Source organism: Aulostomus chinensis, chromosome 19 (genome assembly GCF_037954235.1).
Source record: "Aulostomus chinensis isolate RoL2024-O1b breed Wild chromosome 19, RoL_Achi_v1.0, whole genome shotgun sequence".
In the NCBI taxonomy this organism is placed as follows: Eukaryota; Metazoa; Chordata; class Actinopteri; order Syngnathiformes; family Aulostomidae; genus Aulostomus; species Aulostomus chinensis.
The window spans coordinates 2,657,968-2,682,221 of record NC_141338.1 but is presented as its reverse complement, the minus strand read 5'-3'; the positions used below and the strand labels follow the sequence as shown (position 1 = coordinate 2,682,221).

Genomic DNA, 24,254 nt, shown 5'->3' with positions numbered 1-24,254 from the left:
GGTACTCTTTCCCCTCTCATCATAAGTACACACACTTACAATCAAGTACTCCAGAGAGTACTTCTGTGTATGAGGGCGGGATCGTAAAGCTGCAGGCAAATCAGAGGCTCTGAGAAACTCCTCAGGTGATTCTGATCACACCTGCAATGATCCCGTCGACCTGCTCGGACGGAGCCAGAGCGTCAAAAGATGTCATTTCCTGTTGCCACCAGGTGGCGCTACAACTGATCTGCCTCCAAGTTCAACAGGTCCTTCCTTGAGCTGGTCTACACGCCTGCACCGCGTTTTGTGGAAACCGGCCGCTCCGTTTTTTTGTTTTTTCCCCGTAATCCTGCTGACTGGCGGACAAACGCCACCATGGAATGATGAAGTTCAAAATCTGATGCAAATGATCCCCAAACCTTACGAGGTCGTTAGTGGACCGTCAGTGTCTCTCGTTCTGAGATCCTGCATGGGGTGGGGGGGGGGGCAGAGGAATGAGGAGATTGTGTTCCTCTCCTCCTCTCTGTAGAAAGAGCAGCAGTTTGAAACGTTTATCTGATCCGCTCTAATCTGGACATGATTCCTGCACCACATCCTGCACATCTCATTACATAAGGGCCTGCCCAGGCGCTCACGCAGAGGGACGCTGCCCCCTGCTGGCTGATCCTGTGTGCACCTGCATGAGCGTGGACACGGCCCAGTGCAGTGCAGCATTCCATGACAAATCACTGGGGGAAGACAAGGGGACAACACCAGGACTGGTAGTCCTTGCTCCCACGCTAGCATCAGCGCTGTGCTCATCTGATTAAAGGCACGCGTGTCCACTTTCATGTGTGATGTTCGGGGGCTTGCATGTTGCATTCTGTCAGCAGGATAATGTGATGTTAAAAAAAAAGACGAAGAAGAAGAAGAAGAAAGAACTCAGTCGTGAGCAGCAAGGTAGGACTTGTGCTCTGGTTCTGCCACCAGAGGTCACTAGAACCCACCATTCCCAACATGTGAGGAGAAAAGCATTACAGGAAGGGCACACTTCTGCTCCGCTGTTCCCGTTAGTAGAGGAAATGAAACGTCTCAGCTGCAGCTGGAAGATTTGCAGGTTATTGCTTGGTTGAGAACATATACACTGTTTAGGGAGGGATACAGAGAGGGAGAGAGACGCCCCCTGCTGCCCATTTGAAGGAACACAAGTTAAAAGCTCCACTCACCAGACCAGGGCCTTTGGTTCTTTTTAATATCCAGGCGAAGGTTTGGTATCACTGGGCAGATGTGAGACAAGCAGCTGCTGTCTGAGAAAAGTAGTCCCTCACTTTCCAGGTGTGGAGGGACAGCCGTGCTTGCGGTTTACACATCTGGGCGCTCTGATAACATCACGAGGCCACAGATTACAAATTTAAACGTGATAAATCCTTGTGCAGGGATTATGAGCCCGAGCAGAGTTTACGAACCCCACACGAGGATTTGTAAATGCAGAACAGATTTGCGGGTCTTTTTTTTTGTTCGCTGAAATCAGAGGGACTTCGTAGCATCTTTGTGTGTGCGTGTTGAGGCTACATGTATTACAGCATTTACGGGAATCCTGGCAGTTACTGCCGCGTGTCTGTTTTACAATTTTGGCTGTGAACTTCTAAATAAACACCAACTAAAACTAATAACTTATAATTTCATTTTATTTTCAGTATTACGCAACATTAGAAGTATAAATATCTGTTTTAATATACAACATCTATGACATCCATAGAGCTTTCCTTGGGCAAAATACAAAACTCAAAACACTTTTATTGCACATATTCTAAAAGACAAACCATCAGAAGCAGTTTTATCTAATACTAGTTTTGCACAGAAGAGGAAAATCAACAGAGACTTGAAAAGACGAGCAGACGAAGAAGAACCTGACGTATGAAAAGACCATTACGGCACAAACGGATGTTCTGACCACGCGGCCCGGCGGCAGCGGCGAGTCGCACACGACTAGAAACAACATCATCTGTGACACAGAACATAGATTTGGCAAATCAACAATATACAAAATATACATCCATGAAGCTTGTAAACAAACATTTAATGTGCTTTGAGGATTTAAATGTCACAAGGGGGGGAACAGAAGTGTGTGCAGGAGGGGAGATCACGTGAGTTCAAATAAAATTTTCAGTCTTAATTTGAGACAAATTCATCCTTTTCAGCTCCAATTTTCCTTTTACTCGCCGACTGAACTGAAAACTTAAGGTGCATTTGATCTCTCACGATACATCAGCGATATACGATATTCAATGCAAGTAAACGGATTCTTTTAACATTAAAATCCCTCTTTGATACCAGGCGATGTGGTGATTCGGGACGGTAGGCAGATATTTTCTAGGCGGGCTATGTCGCTAAGTCCAGGTCAGATTCTCGCCTCATCTCCCAAATTCTGCTGGAAACGAACAGCAAATGAATCAAATGTGACGGACGGCCATTTTTGGACCATTCCTTAATCTAATATACAGAACAGATGGTAGTATATATATATGTAAATACATATATCCTGACTATGATATATGGTGATTTTGGCCGACCCCCACTGGATACATGATGAAGGATTGTACTGATTTGACGTCAACACAGAGTATAGACAAGTTTTCAGATAGCCAGCACAACAGAGCAAATACTGAACTACATACGCAGTGTCCTAGGCTACTTCCTGGTTCCTGTTGTTTAGGGTTTGAAGGCATCTACAGAATAGAAACACACACATACGCGCGTGAGTGTGTAAATAGCAGGAATATGAGGGTTTATATGTGTAGTACCGAGTGCTTGCGTGACCAATCAGGAGTTGATAGAAAATCTTGCTCACACCAGGTGCTGCTCTTTACCAAGAGTCTTTTCAGATTAAAGTACAACCACGTGACGACACAGAACGAAGCCCGACGCCCTTAGAAACCCTGACGGAGTATTTTAGAAGTGGCTGATCGCAGTAATTATCGGTGTGCAGAATTGCTGGTTCATCTCTGAGTGTTTTATTATACAGCCCGCCTGCAAATACATCATCAACAGTAAAGACATTCTTGGGAAAAGCCCTCACAGTTTTAGCTATAGAATGCTACATTTTAGAGTGCCCCACCCCCCCGCCCCAACCCCCCGCCCCCCATGAGTTCTGTCTCTCTTTTCAAGTCAATTTCGGAACATGTGACGTGGCGTCACACAGAGGAGGATGCCTTAGACGAGATACACCACGCTAGCTTACATTAGACCACATCCAGCGGACTCTCTGATACCCAGCGTACAAACGTGACACTGCAAAATCTATACATATAATACAAACAACAATCATGTAAGCCCATGAATCCCGGTTTTACAGTGTTCTCATAATTACACCATATTGCATAAAACTCAAAACTATGTACAGATGTCAGAGGAATGTAACTAAACACCCCAGCTTGCTAAGAACAGCAAGTTTCGTTTCCCCGCTATTCTAAGGCCCCTTCGCTAATCAATGAATTCAAGAGATTCTTTTAGGTGAAAAGCACAAGTGCGTTCCCTCCGTGTACCTAATCCATGACACCCCCCCCCCCTTAGAACTAGTCACCGGATTAGAATCAACACAAGCGACCGTGATGCAAACTTGATAAATTAAACAAGTACAGAGCCGCAGCGACGCCAGAGAGAGAGAGAAAATCACACGCGGCAACAGGACACGACTTGTTCCTACACTTTGATTCATTCATGGCCCCTCGATGTAGCTTGTTCCCACAAAATAATCAAAGAGTGGGAACAGGTTATCTTGTTATTATGTGGCACGCGAACTGAATCACATTGTGGGAACAATTTACAACTCGCAGCCTAAAATCAGTCCCACAAATGTTGGTAAAAACTATCTCGTGGCCGTTAAAACATTGTTCTTCTCTGGCTTTGGCCTCGCTGGGGCTCCGTAGCTTAGCAACGAGTGTTCTACTGCATTAAAAGACTGGAGGTGCTGCGAGTCTTGAAGTTAGAGTGCAGTTCAAACTCATGTATGGCACCGACTCTACAGCACATCACCACCTGGGTAAGGCTCCTCTCTATTGCCCCCGACACTGATTGCACAGAGCATTACGTCATCGACGGAAACTTTCAAACATTCAGTCGATGTAAAACTTCAGAATTTATCAGAACATTCACAACTAGAAGCATTTCATCACACACACACGCACACGCACACACACACGCACACACACACACACACCTCTCTGTCAGCATGTAACAGCTTGCCCGGTCCTCTAACTAAATAAGAAGGCATGATGCACAAACCGCCTCTGCAGCAGGTCACGTCCTGCTCTACTTCTTGTTACTGGAGCTGCGAGGAGACTCCTTGGGCTGCTTGCACCTGCCAGCGTCCTTGTCTGAACTCTCTTTCACAGCTGACGGCGCTGCTTTGTCTCTTTTAATGTTTTTCTGTGCAAAATCTTGAGCAGTTTTCTTCTTCTCCGCCGTCTCCTTCCGGCCGGAGGAGATCTGTTTGTCGGGGGAGGTGATTCTGATGTCCGGGCCCTTCTGACCGTCTTTAGGAGTTTCAGGCTTGCCGCCATCCTTGGAGACCCTGACTACAGGATCCTGAACAACGCCTCCGGAGACCCTCCCTGATGTGGTTCCCCCGCTTGGTGAATCTTTTTTCACTGCAGGTTTTGGCAGCACGGAGGGTGGATCTGGCTGAGGGGGGACGCTCGGGACCAGCGGAGACTCCCTCCTGAGCTGCTGCGGCTGGTGCTGGGGTGCAGACACAGGGGAGGGGGCATCTTTTGGTTTTGAGTCATGATCTCTCATAAGTGGGGCCTGCTTTTTAGGTGAGGGGTCTTTATGTTTGGCATCAAGAATTTGTTTATGTGGCGCTACAGAAGGCTTCTGAGTAGAGGGGAGGCTTTTAGGAGTAGATGGTTTTGGCTTGGACTCTGTGTTTTCTTTGACTACAAGAGCTGCTACGGAACATTTGGTCTGGGTTTCTTGTTGCTTAGCGGCGGCAGGAGTGGGAGAACGTGTCTGCTGCACAGACTCCTCCTGGTTTACGTCAACTGCAGCGGACGGGAACAAGGTTTCTTTCTGTTTCGAGTCACGAGTCACTGAGAGAGATTCTTTCGATGCATCTTTCTGTTTTGAGTTTGGACTTCCCTTGGTGACCGCAGCAGGAGGAGCTGCACAGGGAGGTTTCGCCTCGACAGTTTTCGTGTCCTCGACCGTCCTCGGGGCCATGTGCAGGGCAGGTTGTAGGTCAGGCCTCGACTTACTTTTGAGACTCAAAACATTTTCGTTGGCAAATGAACATTTCTGTTTCCCTGCAGTGTTTTCTTTTACAGCTTCTTGTTTTTTAGGATATTCTGAAACATCTGATTTCTGTTGGGCTCTTTCACCTGCACTGTCTTTTGACAGCGGCTCTGAGTCTTTAGTCTTTGGTGATATGGGATCCTCTCTCTTCGTTATACTCTGCATTGTACCAGCTGTGGTATTTTTATTCAGATCAACACCAGAAACATTTTTTTGCGAGACGGCCACGTTTGCTGCAGAAGCCTGACTTTTCTGCTCCACTTTTTCAACTGTGTTCGTTTCTGCCTTGAACCCAGACAACACTTTTGCAGACGACACACCGTTTTTACCAGCAGAGGTTTCAGAGCGGCTCGGACCCTCTGATTTTGTGCTGCAGGTTTTTGGGTCATTTAAAGAACCTGCTGTTGCTATGGAAACCTTGGCGGCTGTACTTGGAGGGCAGACGTTTGACAGTTGCTGTCTGGAGAGCAAATTCTCCGGCTGGTGTACAGGTGCAGATTTGAGTTGTGCAACATTTGAGGTCTGTGCAGTGGTGGGTTTCTCACAGCTCTGAGCTTTATCAGAACCGGATTTTAAGCTCAGCGACGACGGTACTGGTGCATTAGTGACTGGACTCTCACCTTGTGTGGGTACAGGTGAGGTTTTTACCTCAAGCTTTGCTGAACTGAAAGAGACGACAGTCTTGCAGCTGGTTAGAGGTGCGGTGGAACGTGGTGTAGCGTCCTGCTGTTCCACTTCATCCTCCTGGTCCTCGTTGCTGACTTCCCGGATAGACGGCGTTTTCCCACAGGAGAAGTGGGAGCTGTGCCGAGGGCCTCGATGGTCCAGTGATGAACTGGCCTTCATAGCAGTCCTGCTCTCTTGTTTAACAGAAAAGTTTGAGGTCTCTCCTTTGCTGCTCGGGGGCTTTAATGACTCTGAAAGTCTACTCTGGGTTTTCTCAGCATGTGAACTGCTTTTAACTTCTGTGGTTGAGTTACTCAATTGCTCTTTAGGGACGCTATTTGAAGAGGTTTCTAGGTTTGGAGAGCAAGTCAGAGGGCTCTTCAGTTTGTCTGCTGCTTTCATTTGAGGGATTGGTCTCTCAGTTGGACTCTGGAGCCAAATAGGCGGACTCACAGACACCGTGTCGCCCGTGTTGTCCACCATTTTGGACAAGCAGGTGTCTGTTTTGGAGGCTCTGGGCCCTGAGAGCAGGCCGATGTCCAGGGTGCCCTCAAGAGGTTTGAGAGAGGAGACATGGCGCCCCTCTAGTTTATACTCTGATGAAGTCTTTCGCAGTGGAGACTCTACTGAGGAGATCAGCTGGAGCTTCTCCACGGCACTCTCTCCTCTAAACTTAGGAGTCAGACCTTCAGGGCTGGAATGAACGCTTCCCAGTCCAGCCTTCATGTGGTCATGTGACATCGCCGTGTCCAGCTGGAGGCTTTTGGACCTGGTGGAGCCAAAGTGGAGGTTCTCGTGGATGCCGGAGGACAACCGACACATGCAGTCTTCCCGTTCCTCAAAGGACAGCCTCTTCCTGGTGAACTCGATGTTGGGAGCCTTGAAGTCTAACCTGTCAGGCTTGACGTTGTCTTCGCTCCAGGAGGGGTAAATGGAGCAGAGCGGCGATCGCAGGCCTCCATCACTTTCACTGCTGCTACCTGATGCATCGGCGATCCCTTCAGAGACACGGGTGGTAAGTTTTTTATACAGAACATCTTTAAGTGTGATGCTGGCAGGTTTGGCCTCCAGGGGGCCTGATTCTGGGCTACTCTGAGACTTGCTTTGACCCCGGAGCAGGAAGCTGTCGTCGCGGTCCTCGCCGTACACCCCAGATGAGTCGGCCTCGCGCAGGGCGTCCTGCTTCTGGAGCGACTCCCTCCTCTCAGACCAGTCTTGTCTCTTGGCAACCATCTTGGACTTCAGCTCCTTTTCGAGTTCCTCGACAGACTCCTGCCGACCCATCTTGCGACTGATGGGCCTCTTTAAGCAACCCTGCTCCACAGGTCGGATCCGTGTGATCGCCAGTGACTCGCATGCCGTTTCCTCCACACTCTGCAAACTGCTGTATTCCCCAGTCCTCGGTTCTTCATCCGGCACCTCCTCCTGAGTAACTTCCAGGCTGTGTTTTCGTGGACACAGGTGCTTCTTATCTCCCGTGTATGAGGGCGAAAGCTTCTCCTCAGACTGGACTCGTTTGAGGAGGGGTGAGCGAGGAGGTTCAGCACTTTTGGGGCGTACAATATGGCGGACAATTGTCGGTGGGGAATGTATCTTAGCTGGGAAGGCTTGAGTTGTCTTGGAAATGGCAACGGAGTGGCCACTGAGAAGGGGGGAGGGTGAGCGCTGAGGAGACGTCGGCTGGGGTGTGGGTGAGGGTGTGCGAGCCAACGGAGAGAGAGGAATGCTCCCGGCGGACTTGCGGCGCCCCTGACGAAGCCTCTGGCCCGGCAGCTTAGGGCCAAGGCCGTGGAGAGTGCTGGGACGGATGTGGCCAGAGCCTGCGGGTGAGTTTGGAGCGCTGGAGCTGGGAGAGCTGCTCTGGGAGGAGTTCCCACCTGAAAGCCAAAAATACCCCAATAACCCAAAAGACATCATTAATTCACAATATCAAATGTGTATGTCCAAGCTGTCATCAAAATGCGTTAAAGTCTCCACCTGACTGGGTGAAATCGGGTGCGGGGCGAAAGGCGGCGGTGGGGGAACGAGGGGAGAGACTGTGGGTGGGGGAGCCGGGGAGACTCTCACCAGAAGACAGAGAGTGGTTGAGGGAAGAGAAGCTTCGGCTTGTGTGCAGGAGAGGAGACGGCTGCATTGCAAAGCGCCGGAAAAGGGAGCGTCGCCTGGAAGAAGCAAAGACAGACAGACACATCAGATCAGTCCAGCTGGACCTTTGAAATTCAGTACTTGCAGTCTCCTTCAGTAGGACTCTTGAGAAATTTCAATTATTGTTGCATCCAGGATGCAGACACCCTCTTGACCTTTAAGAGCAGACTTAAGACCTTCCTTTTTGATCAGGCTTATAGTTGGGCTGCTTAGGCTGGCCCTTAGATATGCTGCTATAGGCTTAGGCTGCTGGGGATCTCCCATGGTGCACTGGGCTTCTCTCTCCTCCTCTCTTCCCTCTCTGTCCTCCTATGTGTGTCATACATAAATCATACTCCCACGTATCACTAACTCGTCGTCTTCTCCCCTCATCCCAGATCCCAGGTGCTGCTGGAGGAGGCCGCAGACCTGAAGAGGCTAAAGCTGCCTCCCGTAGCTCCACCTGCTCACGTCCCTGTCTGTCCATCAGTCTCTTCCCTTTCGCTCTCTCTTTATCTCTGTCCCTCTCTTTCCTTCTGTCTCTCTGTCTTCCTCCATTATCTGTCTTTGTCTCTGCCCCGCTCTCCTGCTCTCTTTCCCCCCAACCAATCAAAGCAGAAGGCCGTCCCCATTGAGCCTGGATCTGCTCCACCTTCCTGCCTGTTAAAAGGAAGGTTTTCGTCGCCACTGTTGCAGGATGTGCTGCTGATGGAGAATTGTTGGGTGGAGATTCATTGAAGGAGGGAGGTGCTGGACCTGCTCTACCTGTAAAGTGTCATGAGATAACTTTCGTTGTGATGTGGCGCTCTAGAAATAAAGCTGACTTAATGGTTTTGCAAGTCCAGATCGCTGCACAGCCTTCGCGTCTCCTGTGTGACCGGTTCGTGACATCGTCAGCAACGAGTCAGGGTCGACTCCTCTTTGATGATAAAAGTCGAGTTGAATGCAGCCCCTGATACAGATCCAGGGAACTTAGAACTTCCTCCAGCTAGTTTCTGTGCTGCATGGCACAGAAATCTAAACTTAATCCAAACCTAAGATCCTGAGGTGGTCTAACAGCTATTTTTTGGGGGGCTCTTTGACTAAATGTTTTTTCTTAACAGCACATATGTAACTCTGCGATGACATTTTGGGGGGATATTTAAGGTGGGAGGGAAGAGAAGGAACCCTTAAAACCAAAGGAAATGTTTTTTACCTTTCAGGTGTTTTCTCCTTCTTGGGCTTCTTGGCACATCGGACCATCTTGCTCCTGTAGCTGTTCCTCCTGGCGGGGCCAGTTTTTATGGAGGTGTTTTCAAAGGGGGTTGTGGAGATGGCGACTTTGCTGCCGCTCTGAAAAGGAAGCACAAAATGTTTTATTCAACACATTTGGAGCTACTGTGGTTATCAGAGGCTCGAGCTTATACACCACAGAGTGGAGGACATTTACTGAAGCTATTTGGATTGAGCAATGAAATCATGGCAGTGTATGGAACATTTCATTTGTCCTGTAATTGCACTTGAAATAGAGTTTCAGTCGCTCTTTTTTTTTTTCCCCCCAGCCTGTTCGGTCGATACTGTGACTACAAATGTTGTCAAGATGTCACCGGCAGCGGAGGACGCAATATCCCCGGAATTTTGAGCATGTAAGCTGCAAGAATCCTGAACGGCAGCACATTTGACGACAGCATTATTAGAAACAGAGGAGATCGGCACGTGTTGTCATTTACCTTGAGCAAGAGCTCCACCACTTCAGTGTGGACGAGACCGTGAACCGATTCGCCGTTCACATGCGTGATGAGGTCTCCGGCTCTGAGTCCTGCTTTGTGTGCTGGTCCACCTTCCTCTACATTCTGACGGACAGACAGAGAGACACTTCTCTTTTAAAAGGAGCTCTCACACCTTTTGACAACCAATCAGTTCGTCCTTGAGAGAAAATCTTTTAAGGTGGAACTGAGTGGAGATGGACAACAAGGAAGCATGAAAACGTTAAGCTGGTGTTTTTCCAGTGGTGACCCAGTTCACGTACAAACAAACAGTGCTGTAAACGTGACCTGACAGGCTCTGGACAGTTCTGATGATGCGGCATCATCACTAAATTAAGTCAGTAAACGGGCGCCACATCTCCTGACTAGAGACGAAAAGACAGAAAGAGGACACAAGAAAAGAATTATTTTGTGATGTAATATTTAAGGTAGCGTGACTGTGCGATCTCTTTCGTATCGTTTACCAATTTTTTTGTTCAAGTTCTGCTAAAATATAAAATATTTCATCCTCTCTGCCACTGAACTACCATCATGTTACGTAGGTAAACAGATGAGGGTTCGGTCACACGGACAGATCAGAACTTTTTAGATGTATTTTAACCGGCTGATGAATTCAAACAACGATCACATTTTTAGTATCTGACAGAGGAAGCATCTGGTTGAACACGACAACATCTCTCCAAAACACGAGGACTGAAGTGCTGGATTGGACTTTTTGGATCCCCCCCACACACACACACACATTAGAGTTTACATTTTGGTAATTATGAACCAAACTAAACCTGCACCGTATGAAAGGCACCCATTTGCCACATGTATAATAACTCATAGTGGGCATGCTGTGTTACAGGTGTGTTGGTCCCTACCCAGACCATGTGGTAGACGGTGTAGATGTCACTGTCACACGCGTACACCCGGATTGCCTTCAACGTGAAGCCGAACTTCTTCCCAGAGCTGTGGATGACGACAGGCTGCCGTGTGTTGGTTGTGCAGAGGGAGGAGTCTCGGCTAGGTGAGGAGTCCCTTGAGGACGGGTCGGAGGACAGGGAGTAAGGAGATATGGGGCTGGCCAGCGGAGACACCCCAAAAATATCTGGAAAAATAACAAATCATCACCACCAGAGCTCACAGGACTTTGACTGCTCCTCAAAGTCGAGCTGTTGCGATAGAGCTCATGAGAGCCCTGTTCCTTCTGCTCCTGCTGCGGTGAAACTAATCAGATTTTCTCTCCCATCAGAGGAAACCTCTTGCTCCTGCCCGGCCTGATTAGACTCCTTGTTAGCAGCTCGGACTCGGCCGCTATGGAACTCACAGCAGGCGTCATCCAATTCCCCTCAGATACATTCTGAGCTTAAAATCTCTTTCACATTTTTTTCTTCCAGTTCTGTTGCTCGTGCTCTTCAAGATGATATTTCTTAGCCCCAGTGTGTATCTGCGTGTGTTCTCTCACCTCCGGGGATCATGAGGGAGAGGGCGCCTGTTGAGACAGACTTTGGGACTTTGGCCACTGCTCTGTTCTTTTCTCCGGCGCTCTCAGGTCGAAGAGTTGTGGTCGGTGCTGGCTGGTCCCCGCCGGCGTGAATGCAGCTGTCGGGGCTCTCCAACCCTTCACCTCTGGGTGTCAGCTGGTCCAAATGTTCAGAGAAACTTCCTGAATGTGGTAAAAGCAACACGAAGGGGAATGAGGCACACAGCAGCACTCACTGGGGTTGTGATTCGTCATCATCACCGAGAGGTTGCTGCTCGGTTGATGAAGAGAGTATCAGATGGCTGGGTTTTTGGAGCTGGTGCCCACACTGGGTAGCACAAAAAAAAATCTCATTTTGATGTGTTGCAAGATAATGTTTATATATCAGATGAGACTAAAAGTACTCATCACCGAAAAATAGTCTGAGATTTTCTACCTATCTGCACTTTTATGTCCCTGCTGCGTTTGCTGTCGTCATGGAGATGCTTCTTCCTGGGAAGTGGGACCTTGCCAAAAGGGAATGTTCCCACTTCCAAGCTGCGCAAACACGCGAGTAGTCATTTAATTCTCTATAGAGTAAATAACTCTGTCCATGTTTATGTGGATTAAACTTTTAAACAAATGCATGAAATGCCTGCCATCTGTTGCAGTTTGAAGGATGAGAGTAAGCTTAAAATAACAAAGAAAATCCCTCAAGTCTAAGTCATTTGGACTGTGTTCTGTCAGTCCTCCACCGCTGTGTACTACGTGATGGAGCGTCGTCCTGTACCGGACAGCGTGGCTCCACTGTGGGTGCTTCCAGGAGTCGTGGCGTCAGGCTCATCCCGCGGCAGCTCCCCGACGGAGAAGGACGTCTTGCTGGGGTCGCCGAGGCCTGAGGACTCGTCTCCTTCACTCTCCGCTGAGATGGCAAACTTTGGAAGCAAGCTGGGACGGGGACCCTGGTTCACGCCCTCGGTGTCGGTGGAGTGGGACAGGGAGGGTCTGGTCACCAGGGAGAGGACAGACTCTCATAAGACAGGCAGATTTTCATTGTTGTATATCTTCACCAAGTCGGTTATTTTTTTCCCTGCTGTTTTTGTTTGTTATTTTTCGTCCGGTGGCAAAATGACACGACAAGGATGATTTTTGTAAAACTTGATGGGAGTTTTGTGCAGAACTGGAGCAAACTTATTAAAACTTGGAGCAGAGAGAGTGAATTTTTCTAAATGAATTAATGAACGTCCATGCTGCTGTTATTTATTCATGTGTAGGATTTAGTGCAGATCCTTTGTCACCCATCTGCCTATTTTGTGTTTTTTGTTGTTGTTGTTGTTTTTATCTTGAAGCACATCAAGCCAGTTCTGATGTGCTATCAACTTAAACTAAATATAAATAAAGGGGCCATCAGCCTCCATTGTGCGTCCCTGATGTGCAGTTCATAGTTCTGGAAACATATCCAGGCATACTGTTTGCGGTTTCACTCTCTGAACGCTCCTCTCGTTTCACCTTGTATTTAATCTGATATGTAAGATTCAGGCGTTTTGCTCTGAAATGAACTCGGGCCCCAAACTGGGAGGACAGATGGAGGCACGACGTACATTTCAGTGAAGTCTGGCGTCCAGCTGAGAGTGTCCACAGTCAGCGGGCTCTCACTCTTCTTCTCCAGCTCGCCCTTCTCCTCCAGATGCCCGCGGGACAGATCCAGGCTGCTGTAAACCTGGAAATCACATGATGATCCACGTCAGGACACGCAGGCCAGAGGCTAAACACGCTCTTCTTCCCGCAACGATCTCCACCGCGACCTCACGTTTATCTGCTCGCCATGCAGCCTTGATCACAGCATTGTGGTGCTGCCAGCTGAGGAAAGGTTCGGTATATCTCAACACTTCCTCTGAGACCACCCCCCCCCCCCCACACCGCTGTATTTCGAGGCGTCTTTGTTTTGATGCAAGAGGGAAGCGCACTGCAATGCAGCATAACAATGACTCCCGACGTCTATGACTCTATTGTGTTCCACGCCACCAGTACATAAGACAACTGATGTGATTTGCAAGTGGAAAATATATGCAAAGCCGAAATGTCTATGTTTAATACTGTAGGGGTAAAGGGAGGGAGGGAGGGGGTCATGTTTTTTAGACGTGCATTTCCATATGAAACAGCGATTGCTCCTGCTTTCTTTCCCATGAGAAAAATGGGTGAGGGTGGACCAGGGCGCTCCCGACAAACAGGAACGTTAGTCTGGGATTAAAGACATTAAAGAGCGGAGATTACAAACCTTAGAGAATCTGTGAGAGCAAGAGGAGAACTGCCTGAGGTCCACGTTGAAGTCTTCATCATTTGTATCCTCTTCCTCCATCTCCAGGTGATGGTACCTCTCAGAACGAGCTGGGAATGACACAGGCTTCATGTTCCAGATTGTTTTTAAAGGTTTCGGTTATTACTGCTGCACCACGATGACTTCAAATGAGGCCTGGACCATAAAAATCAATGCATCCAGCTACCGTATCAATATACCAGCCCCTTGGAGCAATACGTCGTTACATTTAAGGGGTTCATTACAAAAATGAGGTTTATTTCCATACACACACAAAGAATGTCAGCTTATTAATTGGTAATTGGAATCTTTTACTTCTTAATATCGATATCAGCCCAAAAATCCCGCATGGTCGGCCCTGGTGTTGACACGGCTCACGTGGTACCTTACAATGTTGCTACTGCCATCTAGAGGCAGCGGCACGCCTGCCCGTCACTCGGGAACAGACTACTTCAGGAATATTGGTTACTTTTTTTTTGTTTTTGTGCCAGCGATGACATTACTCACTGTCGAAGTAGCTGGTGTCATCCTCAGACTCCAGCTGGGGAATAAACTCCGCCTTCTGCCTGAGCAGGCCGTTCCAGTCCAGGTTGTGAAAAAAGGAGTGTTGCTTCACCTCAGCCGCGCCCCCTACAGGTGGTTTAAATGCGACCGTCAAGATGAATGTGAAAATTACTTGTGCAAACACTTGGCATTGACATTGAATGGTCGGTGAAGACACAGCAGGTGTAGAAACGCTTATGCCGTGCGTTTTCCATTTCCCCGGTGGCTGCAGGTCAATCCCATCACAACTATAAATTATGCACAGCAATTTCCTGCCCGTGACCTTTCATGGAATAGTGGGAGTCTTTGTGAATGGCAGCGAGGGGCGAAGCGGCTGAACAAGGAGGCAGAGCCACGACATGCATCTCCACGATTACAAGCTTTGGTACCAGGTCAAAGCCACTTTTACAGATCTAAACAGCTTCTAATCATGCGTGGAACTATGTTTTTGTAGACCAGCAAGGAAATACTGCCAGCTGATCAACAGGAAGGGGTGAGAAGGCCACGGGATAAACTGCCCCGCTGCTGGATGACCTCATTTTCTTCCCTGGTGACTTGGAATAATGAGCAGTGCTGAGGTGGCAGCAAGACAATTTTCTGGTGGCCTGCTGTGCCTCCGCAGTCCTAACCGAGTTACTGACAATCTCTCTTCCCGTACCTGCACCCATCCTCTCCAGAGGATTCTGTCTGAGCAGCAAGGTGACCAGCTCCTGAGCGTCAGGAGGCGGGGCATCTTCTCCCTCAGGCCAGTTGATCTCGTCTGGAAACAAATGATTCATGAGGTTAAACTAAAAACACGCAACATAAGGGCACAAACTCAGTCGCCGTTAGATTTATGACCATGAGATGCGCAAACAAAAAAAAAGAGAGGAAATCAACACGAAGAGTTGCTTTTGTGCTTCACACTGCACAAAGGCGACGATTCATAACCCAAGGAGGAAACACTCCTGTTTCCTCAGCCAGCTGAATTCACGCCGAATGAAGGAAGACCAAGGAAGTCCTACATCTGAAAACCGTAGAGCTGAAAAGAGAGGCAGAAGGTAGAGACCTAGTCGAGCCCCGCTGATGCCGTTCCTCGTGTGCGAAGCTTTAAGCACTCTGCAGACATGTGACGAACACATGTACATCTGGCGTCGAGTAAATCTCGCGTCTGGTGCTATTTCACGGCGATCATGGGGATTTTCAGATCAGCCCGTGTTAATAGTTTAATACCCAGAATTCCATTTATTCATGTGTTAAAATGATGGACCTCTGCACTTCCCCTGGGCTGCTAGCAGGGTGTATAATCACTGCTATTAGCTGCCACCTCGCGCTGTAATTCGACATGTCACATAAGCTGCGACAGCCACAGAAACACATTTGGAAACGCAGGGCTGCAACTAATGAGTATTTACATCGCCGATCAAACTGCTGATTATTCTCCCACTGGACCTCTGCATCATTTGGTCAACAAAATGTCAAAAATTCATCCCAATTTCCCAACGTGACCTTTGGACGTTGCTCGCCTTGCTTCTTCTGTCCATCCAAACAGTCTGAAATCAAAATACTTTTCATTTTCTGTCATAAATGACACAACAAACAAAAAAAAAAAGACAGAAAATCTATGTATTCAAGTACGTGAACGGTTTTGTTTGATTTGATTATCAAAATCATTGGTGAATCGTTTTCTTTCCTTCAATCGACTGAGTGAATGATGGCTGCAGCTCTAGCGAAATGACAATAATTTCACTGCATCTCTTCATAATTAAGTTAATCCCAATTAAATGAACAATCCCTATTTTTTTTTTTCCTGCCACGCAATGTTGTTGTTTTTTTTTCATACCCCCCCCGCGATGTCCATGAATTCGTGACGGTTTTTAAACAGGAAACTCTCACCTTTACAGACACGAAGGAACGTGAGAGACGACAACACCACCATCGGTGAGTTCTAGCGTTCATATTCTGGCCTGAACTGACCTGGCGACGAGTTTCACCGAAGAGCTTCACCAGCACAGCCTGATGAAAACAAAGTCAGGCGGGAGCACAGCGTGGAATGGGACAACTCACATGCGCTGTGGCTTTTCATGAAAAGCCTCATGGATGAGCAATTAAAAGGAGAGCAAAGCCTGTCTGGGCCGTGCTGATTGTGCGCTCGGTGCACCGTTTGTCCCCCATTTTAATCAAATTTGGGAGGCAGCTATGAATATGTATGCGTGGCCCGAGGCCATGGTGGCATGCGTTCAGTGTGTTCAGGCCCTTTAATTAACAGCCCCTCTCAGAGGCTCGGTACAGTTTGATCGAGAGCATACCAAATCACTCGTGACATTCCATTCATTTTCCGCCGCGCACATACAGGCTGTTATCGAACAACTCGACGTAACACGATTCGTCGGCGCCACACTGGTGACAAGACACAATCTCTCGCCTTTCAAGATGAAGATTTTCTCAGCGCCGTCGCCACGGGACCTCAAAAGAACAAAGCAACGCCGTCATAATATTAGAGCATCGCCATCATTAAAAGTCAAGCTAAATCCATTTAGTGCCATCTGTTTTGCTGCCGGCCTTCAGGGAAATCTTCAATAAACGGGGAAAAATATGCATGATAACTAATTCCATGTGGTCACTATGCAAATGTTTAATTCATATCAGAATGAGGTTTGGGAATTTCTTCTGATGCGCTGAAACTAAAACACGAGTCTAGGTGAATGTGGCAATAAACTGACAAAAATGAATGCACGAAAATAGTTCATTAAAAAATTAAGGTTGAAACAAGGTTTAAGGTTGTTTAAGAGACAGCCGGGCGACAAGCCAGTGCTGGGTTTTATGGTCCAAAGTGTATTTTAGAGCATTTTGAGAAACCGCTAGCAGCAGAGGAAGCTCAGTTAGCGTAGCTGAACGTCTGACTCCAAGTCAACAGGGGTTCTGATTGGTCTTCACCTGCTCAAGGCATTTTAAAGTTTTGGTCTTCCACATAAAAATGTAAGGAAACACAACAGCTGCACATTTTGAGGCTTTGTCTCAAAAGCCCCCCCACCCCCATTTTAATGACAACCTGAGTCAGGCCAAAGTCGAAGTAAGCAAGAATGGAATTATGCAGTACTCCGATCCGTGTTGCAGTACTGGACCACGTTGTAGACATTCAGACACTTCAATGGCACTCTGATGTCCAGCCAGAGTTTTTGCAGCACTCGGCCACGCAAGCGGCGGTCAAAGTGGTTGGAGGTTAAAAATGTTCCAAACTCAAATCAAAGCAAAGTCTTTTGCAGAGATAATCAAGGAAACCCGAATCGCCGGAGCCTTGTTTCTAGTTAGCACTCAAGAGGAAGCGCAGGTGAGCACTGACCGCTGATGACCTGTCCGAACAGCTCCTCCGGCGTGTCTCCAAAGAAAGGAACACATCCCACCAGAAACTCGTAGAGGATGATGCCCATAGCCCACCAGTCCACCGGCTTCCCGTAGCCTTGTCTCAGGATCACCTCTGGGGCGATGTACTCTGGAGTTCCACAAACCTTGAAAAAACAACAACACAGGAAATGCTAAGTAGTGGGAAAATATATTGTCAGAAAGTCCAACTGTGTGATTAAATTGAAGAAGTGAAGATGTACCTGCTTGTCAGAGAACTCCCTGGCGTCTTTCTCTATGTGCCCCTCATACAGGTTGGTGGTCATGTTCATCAGTCCAACCTTGGACAAGCCGAAATCTGTCAGCTTGATGTGTCCCATGGAGGTAACCAGCAGGCTGCGAGACCAGAGGAGCGGGGGAGGGGATCAGGGAGATGGAACAATAAACCCACACTCACTCACACACATACACACACACACACACACCTGCAGGGAGTCGGGTAAGTTGCACACACACGAATACACTGCCACATAAATATTAAGCTGGTTTAATGAAGACATCTGATAAAACGCTTCGTCCACGCTGGGCTATCACAAGTATTTGCTCGTGTGTTTTTTGGGTGTAAAATCTTCTGCTGTGAAGTCGCACGTAACATTTGTGATGAAGTAACTGTGCAGGCCAGTATTTCTCTGTAGCAAAGCAAGAAGATTTTATCATTTAAAAGGCGGTGAAAGCAGCTGCACTGGAGTTCTGAAGGGTCTCACTTGTCTGGTTTGAGGTCCCGGTGGACGATGCCGTAGTTATGGAGATACTCCAGGGCCAGAACGGTTTCTGCAAAGTACATCCGGGCCATGTCCACTGGCAGGGGCCCCATGTTCTTCAGAAGGGTGGCACAGTCCCCTCCTGTAAAGACCCAGGGAGGGAGTTACACAGGTGCCTGTAACCACACACACATCATTTACTGCTTCCATGCCAGAGCGCCGACCTTCAACGTACTCCATGACCATGCATAGGTGTCGCCGCGTCTCGAAGGAGCAGTACATGGACACCACGAACGGGTTCTCTGCGAAGGTGAGGATATCCCTCTCCACGAAGGCCTGCTGTATCTGGTTCCTCAGGATCAGGTTCTGCTTGTTGATCTTTTTCATGGCGAACCGCTGCTTGGTTTCCTTGTGCCGAACCAGATAAACAGCTCTGTGGAGGAAACGGCTCACCGCTCAGCTGTGGAGTCACACGCCTAACAGATGCTTTTAAAGATGAGCCCTTAAAATGTTAAATGTTTTATCTTAAAAAACAGTGCTGCAGGTTAAGTAACGATCCTGACTTTTTTCATCAAATCGCCAAATGAGCCACGGCGATGGCGATGAAAGCGCTGGAATTTGCTCTTGAACGCGCGCTCGCTGAGTTGATGTCACTGGCAACATTCCAAGGAGCAGTTTTTCTATTGCAGATGCAAATTGGACAGTTTCATTTAAAAAAACTAAAACAAAAGTTAACTGGTGGAACACGAGTTGACCTTTACTGGGACGTGAGACTGGAGCTGACCTCTTTCATTCTGACAGTGACTCAGACCGAAACGCTGCAGCAGGAACCAAACAGCTTTTATGTGTAATTGGATATTTAATATATTATGTGGATATGTAGATATTTATGAATTAAACAATGATGTTTGCACTAAATTATTCATACAAAATATAAGGGGCAGTAAAAAAGCTGTGTCCTGCAGTTCAAGTCAAGTACCTGTACGAATGGTACTGATTTGGAGGCCTTGGGTCATGGAACATAGAAGCCGTTGTTGAAAAAAAAAAAAATTAAAAACATGAATTTTGCACTAAAATATTAACTTCTTCTAACTAACTATCAACTTGCAAACTAAGGATGCATAAACTATATTTCCAGCAGAGAATTACTAGCTGGTACTTGACCTTCAGTCACATGACTGTTGGAAACAGAATTTTTTAATTAATTTAGTTTAGTTTTTTTTTTTTATTATTATTCGTATAAAATATAGGATGTGAAAAAAGTTAAATAACAACAGCTGAGTCCAATATTTCCAGTCCGTTCCTAACACCTATTCCTGATTCGGAGGCAAATGATTACTGCCTGAATTCTTTGTTCAGGTACAGTTTGTTTTTGAGAGCGTGGTGATAAACGACACCTGCTGTTACTGCCAGTAACCACAGGTGTCGCCAAATCCCCCAGGACCTGAAACCTTGAGGAGGGCGATGAGGGCAGAGAGTAAAAGCTGGATCTGTGAGGCCATCCCAGCTGCAATCCTCAACCTGTCCTGGCAGTGACACACTATCTGTCCTCGGAGATAACATAATTCAGTGTGGAATAAGATGTCCTTACCCGTAGGCACCGTTGCTGATGAGTTTTGTCATCTCAAAGTCCAATTCGCAAGGTTTACGTCTGGACCTCAAGGCTGTGCTGAGGCTCTGCGACTGAGGACAGGACAAGAGGCAACGCCAAAGTGAATCAAAAAGATAAAATCTGTTTTTCACCACAAGGCCCGGGGTAAAGATGGAGAGGATCGATACACTAATCAATTTCTGAGTGCTTACCGAGTCGTCTGTCTCTGGAGTTTCTGCGATCCCGCTGTCGCAGCTGGTCAGCTGAGCGATCTCTACAGAACAGAGCAAAACAAAAACCCAATAGAAGTGAAGCAGAAACTTAAAAGATAAACAAGTCCAGGTGAAGGTTGACTCAAATCTCCACTGGGACTCAAGGTTGAACTGAAATGACGGTGGAGGTCAAAGGTCAGCGTCACCTCACATAGATGCTGCACGCGCTCCATTATTTCTAGCTGTCGGTGACTGAAACTGCACGCCGAGCTCAAATCTTCATGTGTGACGCTTTGCCAGATCTAAACTGGAGATCTGAACCATCCCAACAGAGAAACACATGGCACCTACGCCGCGAGTGAACTTGTAAACAAGAACAAGGACAGGTCGCCGCACACACACTGATGACATAGCGGAGGACGCGAGGCACCGCTTCATTTTGAACTCCAGCGGCGGACCCATCTCTTGAGCCCAAACACGGGCGAGTAACTAATCTTTTTGAAACAAAGGAAACCCAGAAGCTCAGAAACCAGAGGCACACATGAAAACAGACTTCTTTTTACCAATCAGGTTTGAGGTGCTGACTCTAAAATAATCTGAAGTGGGATTAAATGGTGTGGAAATCGGCTGTGGCAACACAAACACATGCCTAACGCTCATTTTGAAAACCACCACTCCAGAACAAGCCCTCATTATGAGCCACTGTGCATTTATGCTTTTCTGGCGACGTGTGCAACCACGTCCATGTGTGCGTTTTCACACGGGGGTGTTTGTCTTGTCCTCAGAGAGCCTGTAAACACATTTCCACCGCTATTTAACATCTGCCACTCCTGGTAGGTTCGCTTCAGGCACACGAGGAAGCGGGCGAATGAAACATCACTCGGGGGACCAGGAAGGAGCGATGGGCTGATGAGGCAGCCTGCGTGGATCAGTATACGGTCTGTGGGGAGGCCATTCCTTTCTAATTAGTCATAATGAATGTTGTTGGTTAGTGAATCTGGGGAGACAGAGGGTCATTAGGAAGACAGTCTGTTCAATACAGGACATTAGTCAAGAGTATCTCTGTTCTTTAGTTTCCTCCTCAGCTCGCTCTTTCATTCCTTCACAGCCTCCCCGCAACCCCATATTCAATTTGGTGATATTTACCGCATCACCGGCTTATTATTGAAGAAGCAGGACTGTAAAATCCAAACCCTGCAGAGGAGCAAACTAAATAAAAGTGATCCTCTGCTTCAGTGACACTGAAAAAAGGCGGCCGAGAGAACTTCGTATCTTAAATGCATCCTCGGCTCGGCTGGGTAACCGAAGATTTCCTCATATTTTATGATAATGTTATCTCCGTCTCATCGTGTTCCCCGAGACGCTCCTTCCAGGTGTTTTGTAATTCTAAGTGACGGTGGTAAAAACAAGGCCTTCCTGTACCTTCCAGAGGGTCTCGAGTGAGTCCCAGCTGGCTGATGATGTAACGAGGGATGTCCGTTTTGATGCCCTGGCCCTCTTTAGCGTGTCCTTCAGCGGCCTCTAAGAGATGATAAAACTCCTCGGGGTCAAACTCCTGGAGACACAGCACATTTAAGTTTAGGCTTCTTCTAGTTCCGCTTTCCCAACGTTCCCTGTTCAGCCTCTCGTGTGCAGTTTAAACACTGCCTGGAAGACATGTATGGATAAGCTGTTGTCTTGTGAAAGATGGAACAAAACTTTGCACAGCAAAAAGTTACAAGTGACACTAGAACCAGGATAATATTCATCAGAAATGTTACCGCTTATCTTAGTCAGCATAACCTGCCCTCAACCCTTGTTTTTTTGTATTAAATCCAGTGTTGTGACATAATTGAGAGGGTGTTTAGTGGTTTTAGTGTCAGACGCACCAGACATTCCAGCAGCCGAGCAGGTCGGGCGATTACGATGAGGATCTTCTTCACCAACTCTCTGATGAAGTTGACCTCCTCACTCTCTGACCTCTCTGTGGACTAAACAACAACCAACCAGGAAACGTCACATCAGATACAGCATAAATCTTGGCAAGCTGTCTGTTCCTATTTTGTACCATCAATACTTATTTTCTGAAAACGAATTACCAGGAAATCCTGGAAGAACCTCAGTGGGTTGGTTAAAGGGGACAGTCTGCGAGCCCCTGAACAAGCTCGCGCCTGTCGTCTCGTCTCAATGTATCAAATACATCCACAAGAGGTGCTAGTGAGTCGTGGTGGCAGGAGAGCTGGGACAGAAATCAGCTGGTGCATTCAGAAGATCTTCTTTCTTAAGCTACAGAAGTTAGCATTTCCACTTTCATTCCAGGTGATTTGTCGCCCCGCTATTGGGTGAAACATTCTCCAAATCCCAAAATAAGCTGTTGGAAAATTCCGTTCTGTGACTTAAACCAGACGGAACTATAGGTCGCCCGGCTGTAAAGATGCGGGTGCATGTCAGTGTGGTGGTTTACCTCCTGAACCAGCCTCTCCAGCTTGTCGGTGAGCTCGCAGAAGTAGCTGGAGGTGATGAGATCTAGCCGGCTCTTCTCCAGACAGTCACGGGCCAGCTCAATTATCTGGTGGTGGGCAAAGCCGAGCACGCCGTCTGCCAAAGGGAGGACGCTCTCGGGAGAGTTGCTGCGGATGATATCCTGAATTTTCTCCTCCATCTGAGCTGTGGCCTGCAGTTAAAAAAAAAGAAAAAAAAAAGTGTTAGTAACGCGTAAGACAATAAACGGTCAGTCAAAGCAAAAGTAAATGAGCCGTTACCTTGGGAAAGCGTTCCTTGTAGACGTGGTTCATCATTATAATCTCATGGTCGAAACACGATGGAGATCTTCCAGGACTGAGGAGGAGAATTCGGCAGAAATCAGCTGCTGAGATTTTTGAGCGGCGCGCGCCAGGATGTGATGTCAGGGGGTGAACGACTACCTGAGGCTGCGAGAGCGGGGTCGCATAGCCGTCGCTCTGCGGCACTCGTCCCCGGAGATGCTCTCAGTGCAGAAGTGGTTGGAGAGGAAGTGCAGTTCATCGGGCGTAGGCTGGAAGGGCAGCTGGTGCAGCTTCTCCTGTGATGAACAGGATGACTGGAAATGAAACAAATATATATTCAACATGAAAAGAAAAAGAAAAAGGATATGTCATTTTTAAATGAAATGTAAAAAAAAATATGGATTAAGATACAATGTGAGCAGCTTGTGTCCTCTCAACGGACAACACTGGAATACGCAGCACACGAAACTGCAGCCGGGCGAGGGTCAGCTGACCAAACTAACCGAGGAACAGGAAGCGGACAACTTCACGAAGCAGAAGCACTGCCCCGTTACAGTTTATCGGACAAATCTTCACGTTGCCACAAACCAAAGAGTCTCTGGCGTGACTCCACTCACGGCTGAAGCCGTACCAGACAAACTACAGCGCGTTTCCTGTGACACAGTACATAGAAGGAAATGTACCCGATGGCTGAATACCACGCAGAAGAATAGTAACAAGGGCATTTTTAATCCAAGTGACACTTTGTAATTCCTGTACATGCATTGTTAGTTTTGTCTGACACTTGCATTATATACTGTGATTAGGCTGGAGCTCGACGCTTGTTTGTCAGAGGCTGAGGGTTTTGTTTGTCCGTGCAGTTTTTTGTTTTTTTTTTACTGCGTTCTGCATTTTCCTGCAGGAAATGTAATTATTCAACAATGTGTAATTTAGCTGCGACAATAGCGTAATTTTAACATTCGCAACATTGTGGCTCATTTGAATGTGAGATGTGGAGAGAGAGAGAGAGGAAGCAGAAACAATAAGAGAGAAATGGGAGTGTGTGTGTGTGTGTGTGTGTGTGTTGTTGGCATGCCTACTTGTCAAAGCCATGTTTACTTTTACCTTTCACATGCAGTTTTTTGCAGCCCGAGAGAAGAGTAAACACGCCGCCGCGAGCAGCCACGCCTCACAGAGGTGTTCAAGAGCAACTATTAGCCCAGACTGAACATTTGCTGTTACGAAACGTTCACAAAGGGAGTTTTTAATTTTGATTAGGACATCCTCCTCATCAGCCTTCAGCGGTGACATCACGGCTTTGGCCTCGTTAATTCTCATTCTGCGTATCGTGGTTAGAATATTTTGGATGAAAGGAATAAGAAGTGAGCTTTTGTCTCTTCATTAATAACTGGTTATCAACTGTTGTTTTACGCCACGCCAGAATACTCACGCTGGTCCAGACTCATAATGCACTCCTCCAACATTATGACGTCACAATGATGTTGAGCTTATTATGGCTATAAAAGAGTTACGGCCGGAATAAAAAGCCAG

At 47.4% G+C, this 24,254-nt stretch overlaps 1 protein-coding gene and 1 long non-coding RNA gene across 11 annotated transcripts in view; one reads left to right on the top strand and one right to left on the bottom strand.

Annotated features, from left to right (window-relative positions):
• Nucleotides 1–1,640: 1,640 nt before the first annotated feature.
• mast4 (microtubule associated serine/threonine kinase family member 4) overlaps nt 1,641–24,254 on the bottom strand; it is an 80,946-nt gene continuing 58,332 nt past the window's right edge. For 5 of the 10 annotated variants that reach the window (XM_086188455.1, XM_086188458.1, XM_086188463.1 and 2 more), the window contains 22 exons: nt 22,884–23,038; nt 22,722–22,797; nt 22,424–22,633; nt 21,849–21,950; nt 21,403–21,535; nt 19,981–20,042; nt 19,769–19,860; nt 18,402–18,610; nt 18,181–18,319; nt 17,680–17,812; nt 17,418–17,583; nt 14,754–14,855; nt 14,060–14,182; nt 13,514–13,623; nt 12,837–12,955; nt 12,026–12,240; nt 11,239–11,439; nt 10,655–10,881; nt 9,753–9,875; nt 9,239–9,375; nt 7,897–8,081; nt 1,642–7,796 (listed from right to left, as the gene is read on the bottom strand). In XM_086188455.1, the coding sequence (XP_086044581.1) occupies nt 4,273–7,796; nt 7,897–8,081; nt 9,239–9,375; nt 9,753–9,875; nt 10,655–10,881; nt 11,239–11,439; nt 12,026–12,240; nt 12,837–12,955; nt 13,514–13,623; nt 14,060–14,182; nt 14,754–14,855; nt 17,418–17,583; nt 17,680–17,812; nt 18,181–18,319; nt 18,402–18,610; nt 19,769–19,860; nt 19,981–20,042; nt 21,403–21,535; nt 21,849–21,950; nt 22,424–22,633; nt 22,722–22,797; nt 22,884–23,038 (6,543 nt within the window). In that variant the 3' untranslated portion in view covers nt 1,642–4,272. Of the gene's footprint in view, nt 7,797–7,896; nt 8,082–9,238; nt 9,376–9,752; nt 9,876–10,654; nt 10,882–11,238; nt 11,440–12,025; nt 12,241–12,836; nt 12,956–13,513; nt 13,624–14,059; nt 14,183–14,753; nt 14,856–17,417; nt 17,584–17,679; nt 17,813–18,180; nt 18,320–18,401; nt 18,611–19,768; nt 19,861–19,980; nt 20,043–21,402; nt 21,536–21,848; nt 21,951–22,423; nt 22,634–22,721; nt 22,798–22,883; nt 23,039–24,254 lie in introns of all 10 variants that reach the window. The other 5 variants (XM_086188453.1, XM_086188459.1, XM_086188454.1 and 2 more) reach the window with 3 other exon arrangements.
• On the top strand, nt 8,496–12,568 carry LOC147243658 (uncharacterized). Its single transcript, XR_015110496.1, has 3 exons — nt 8,496–8,790; nt 9,585–9,668; nt 10,639–12,568. It is a non-coding gene; the product is annotated as an uncharacterized LOC147243658 (long non-coding RNA).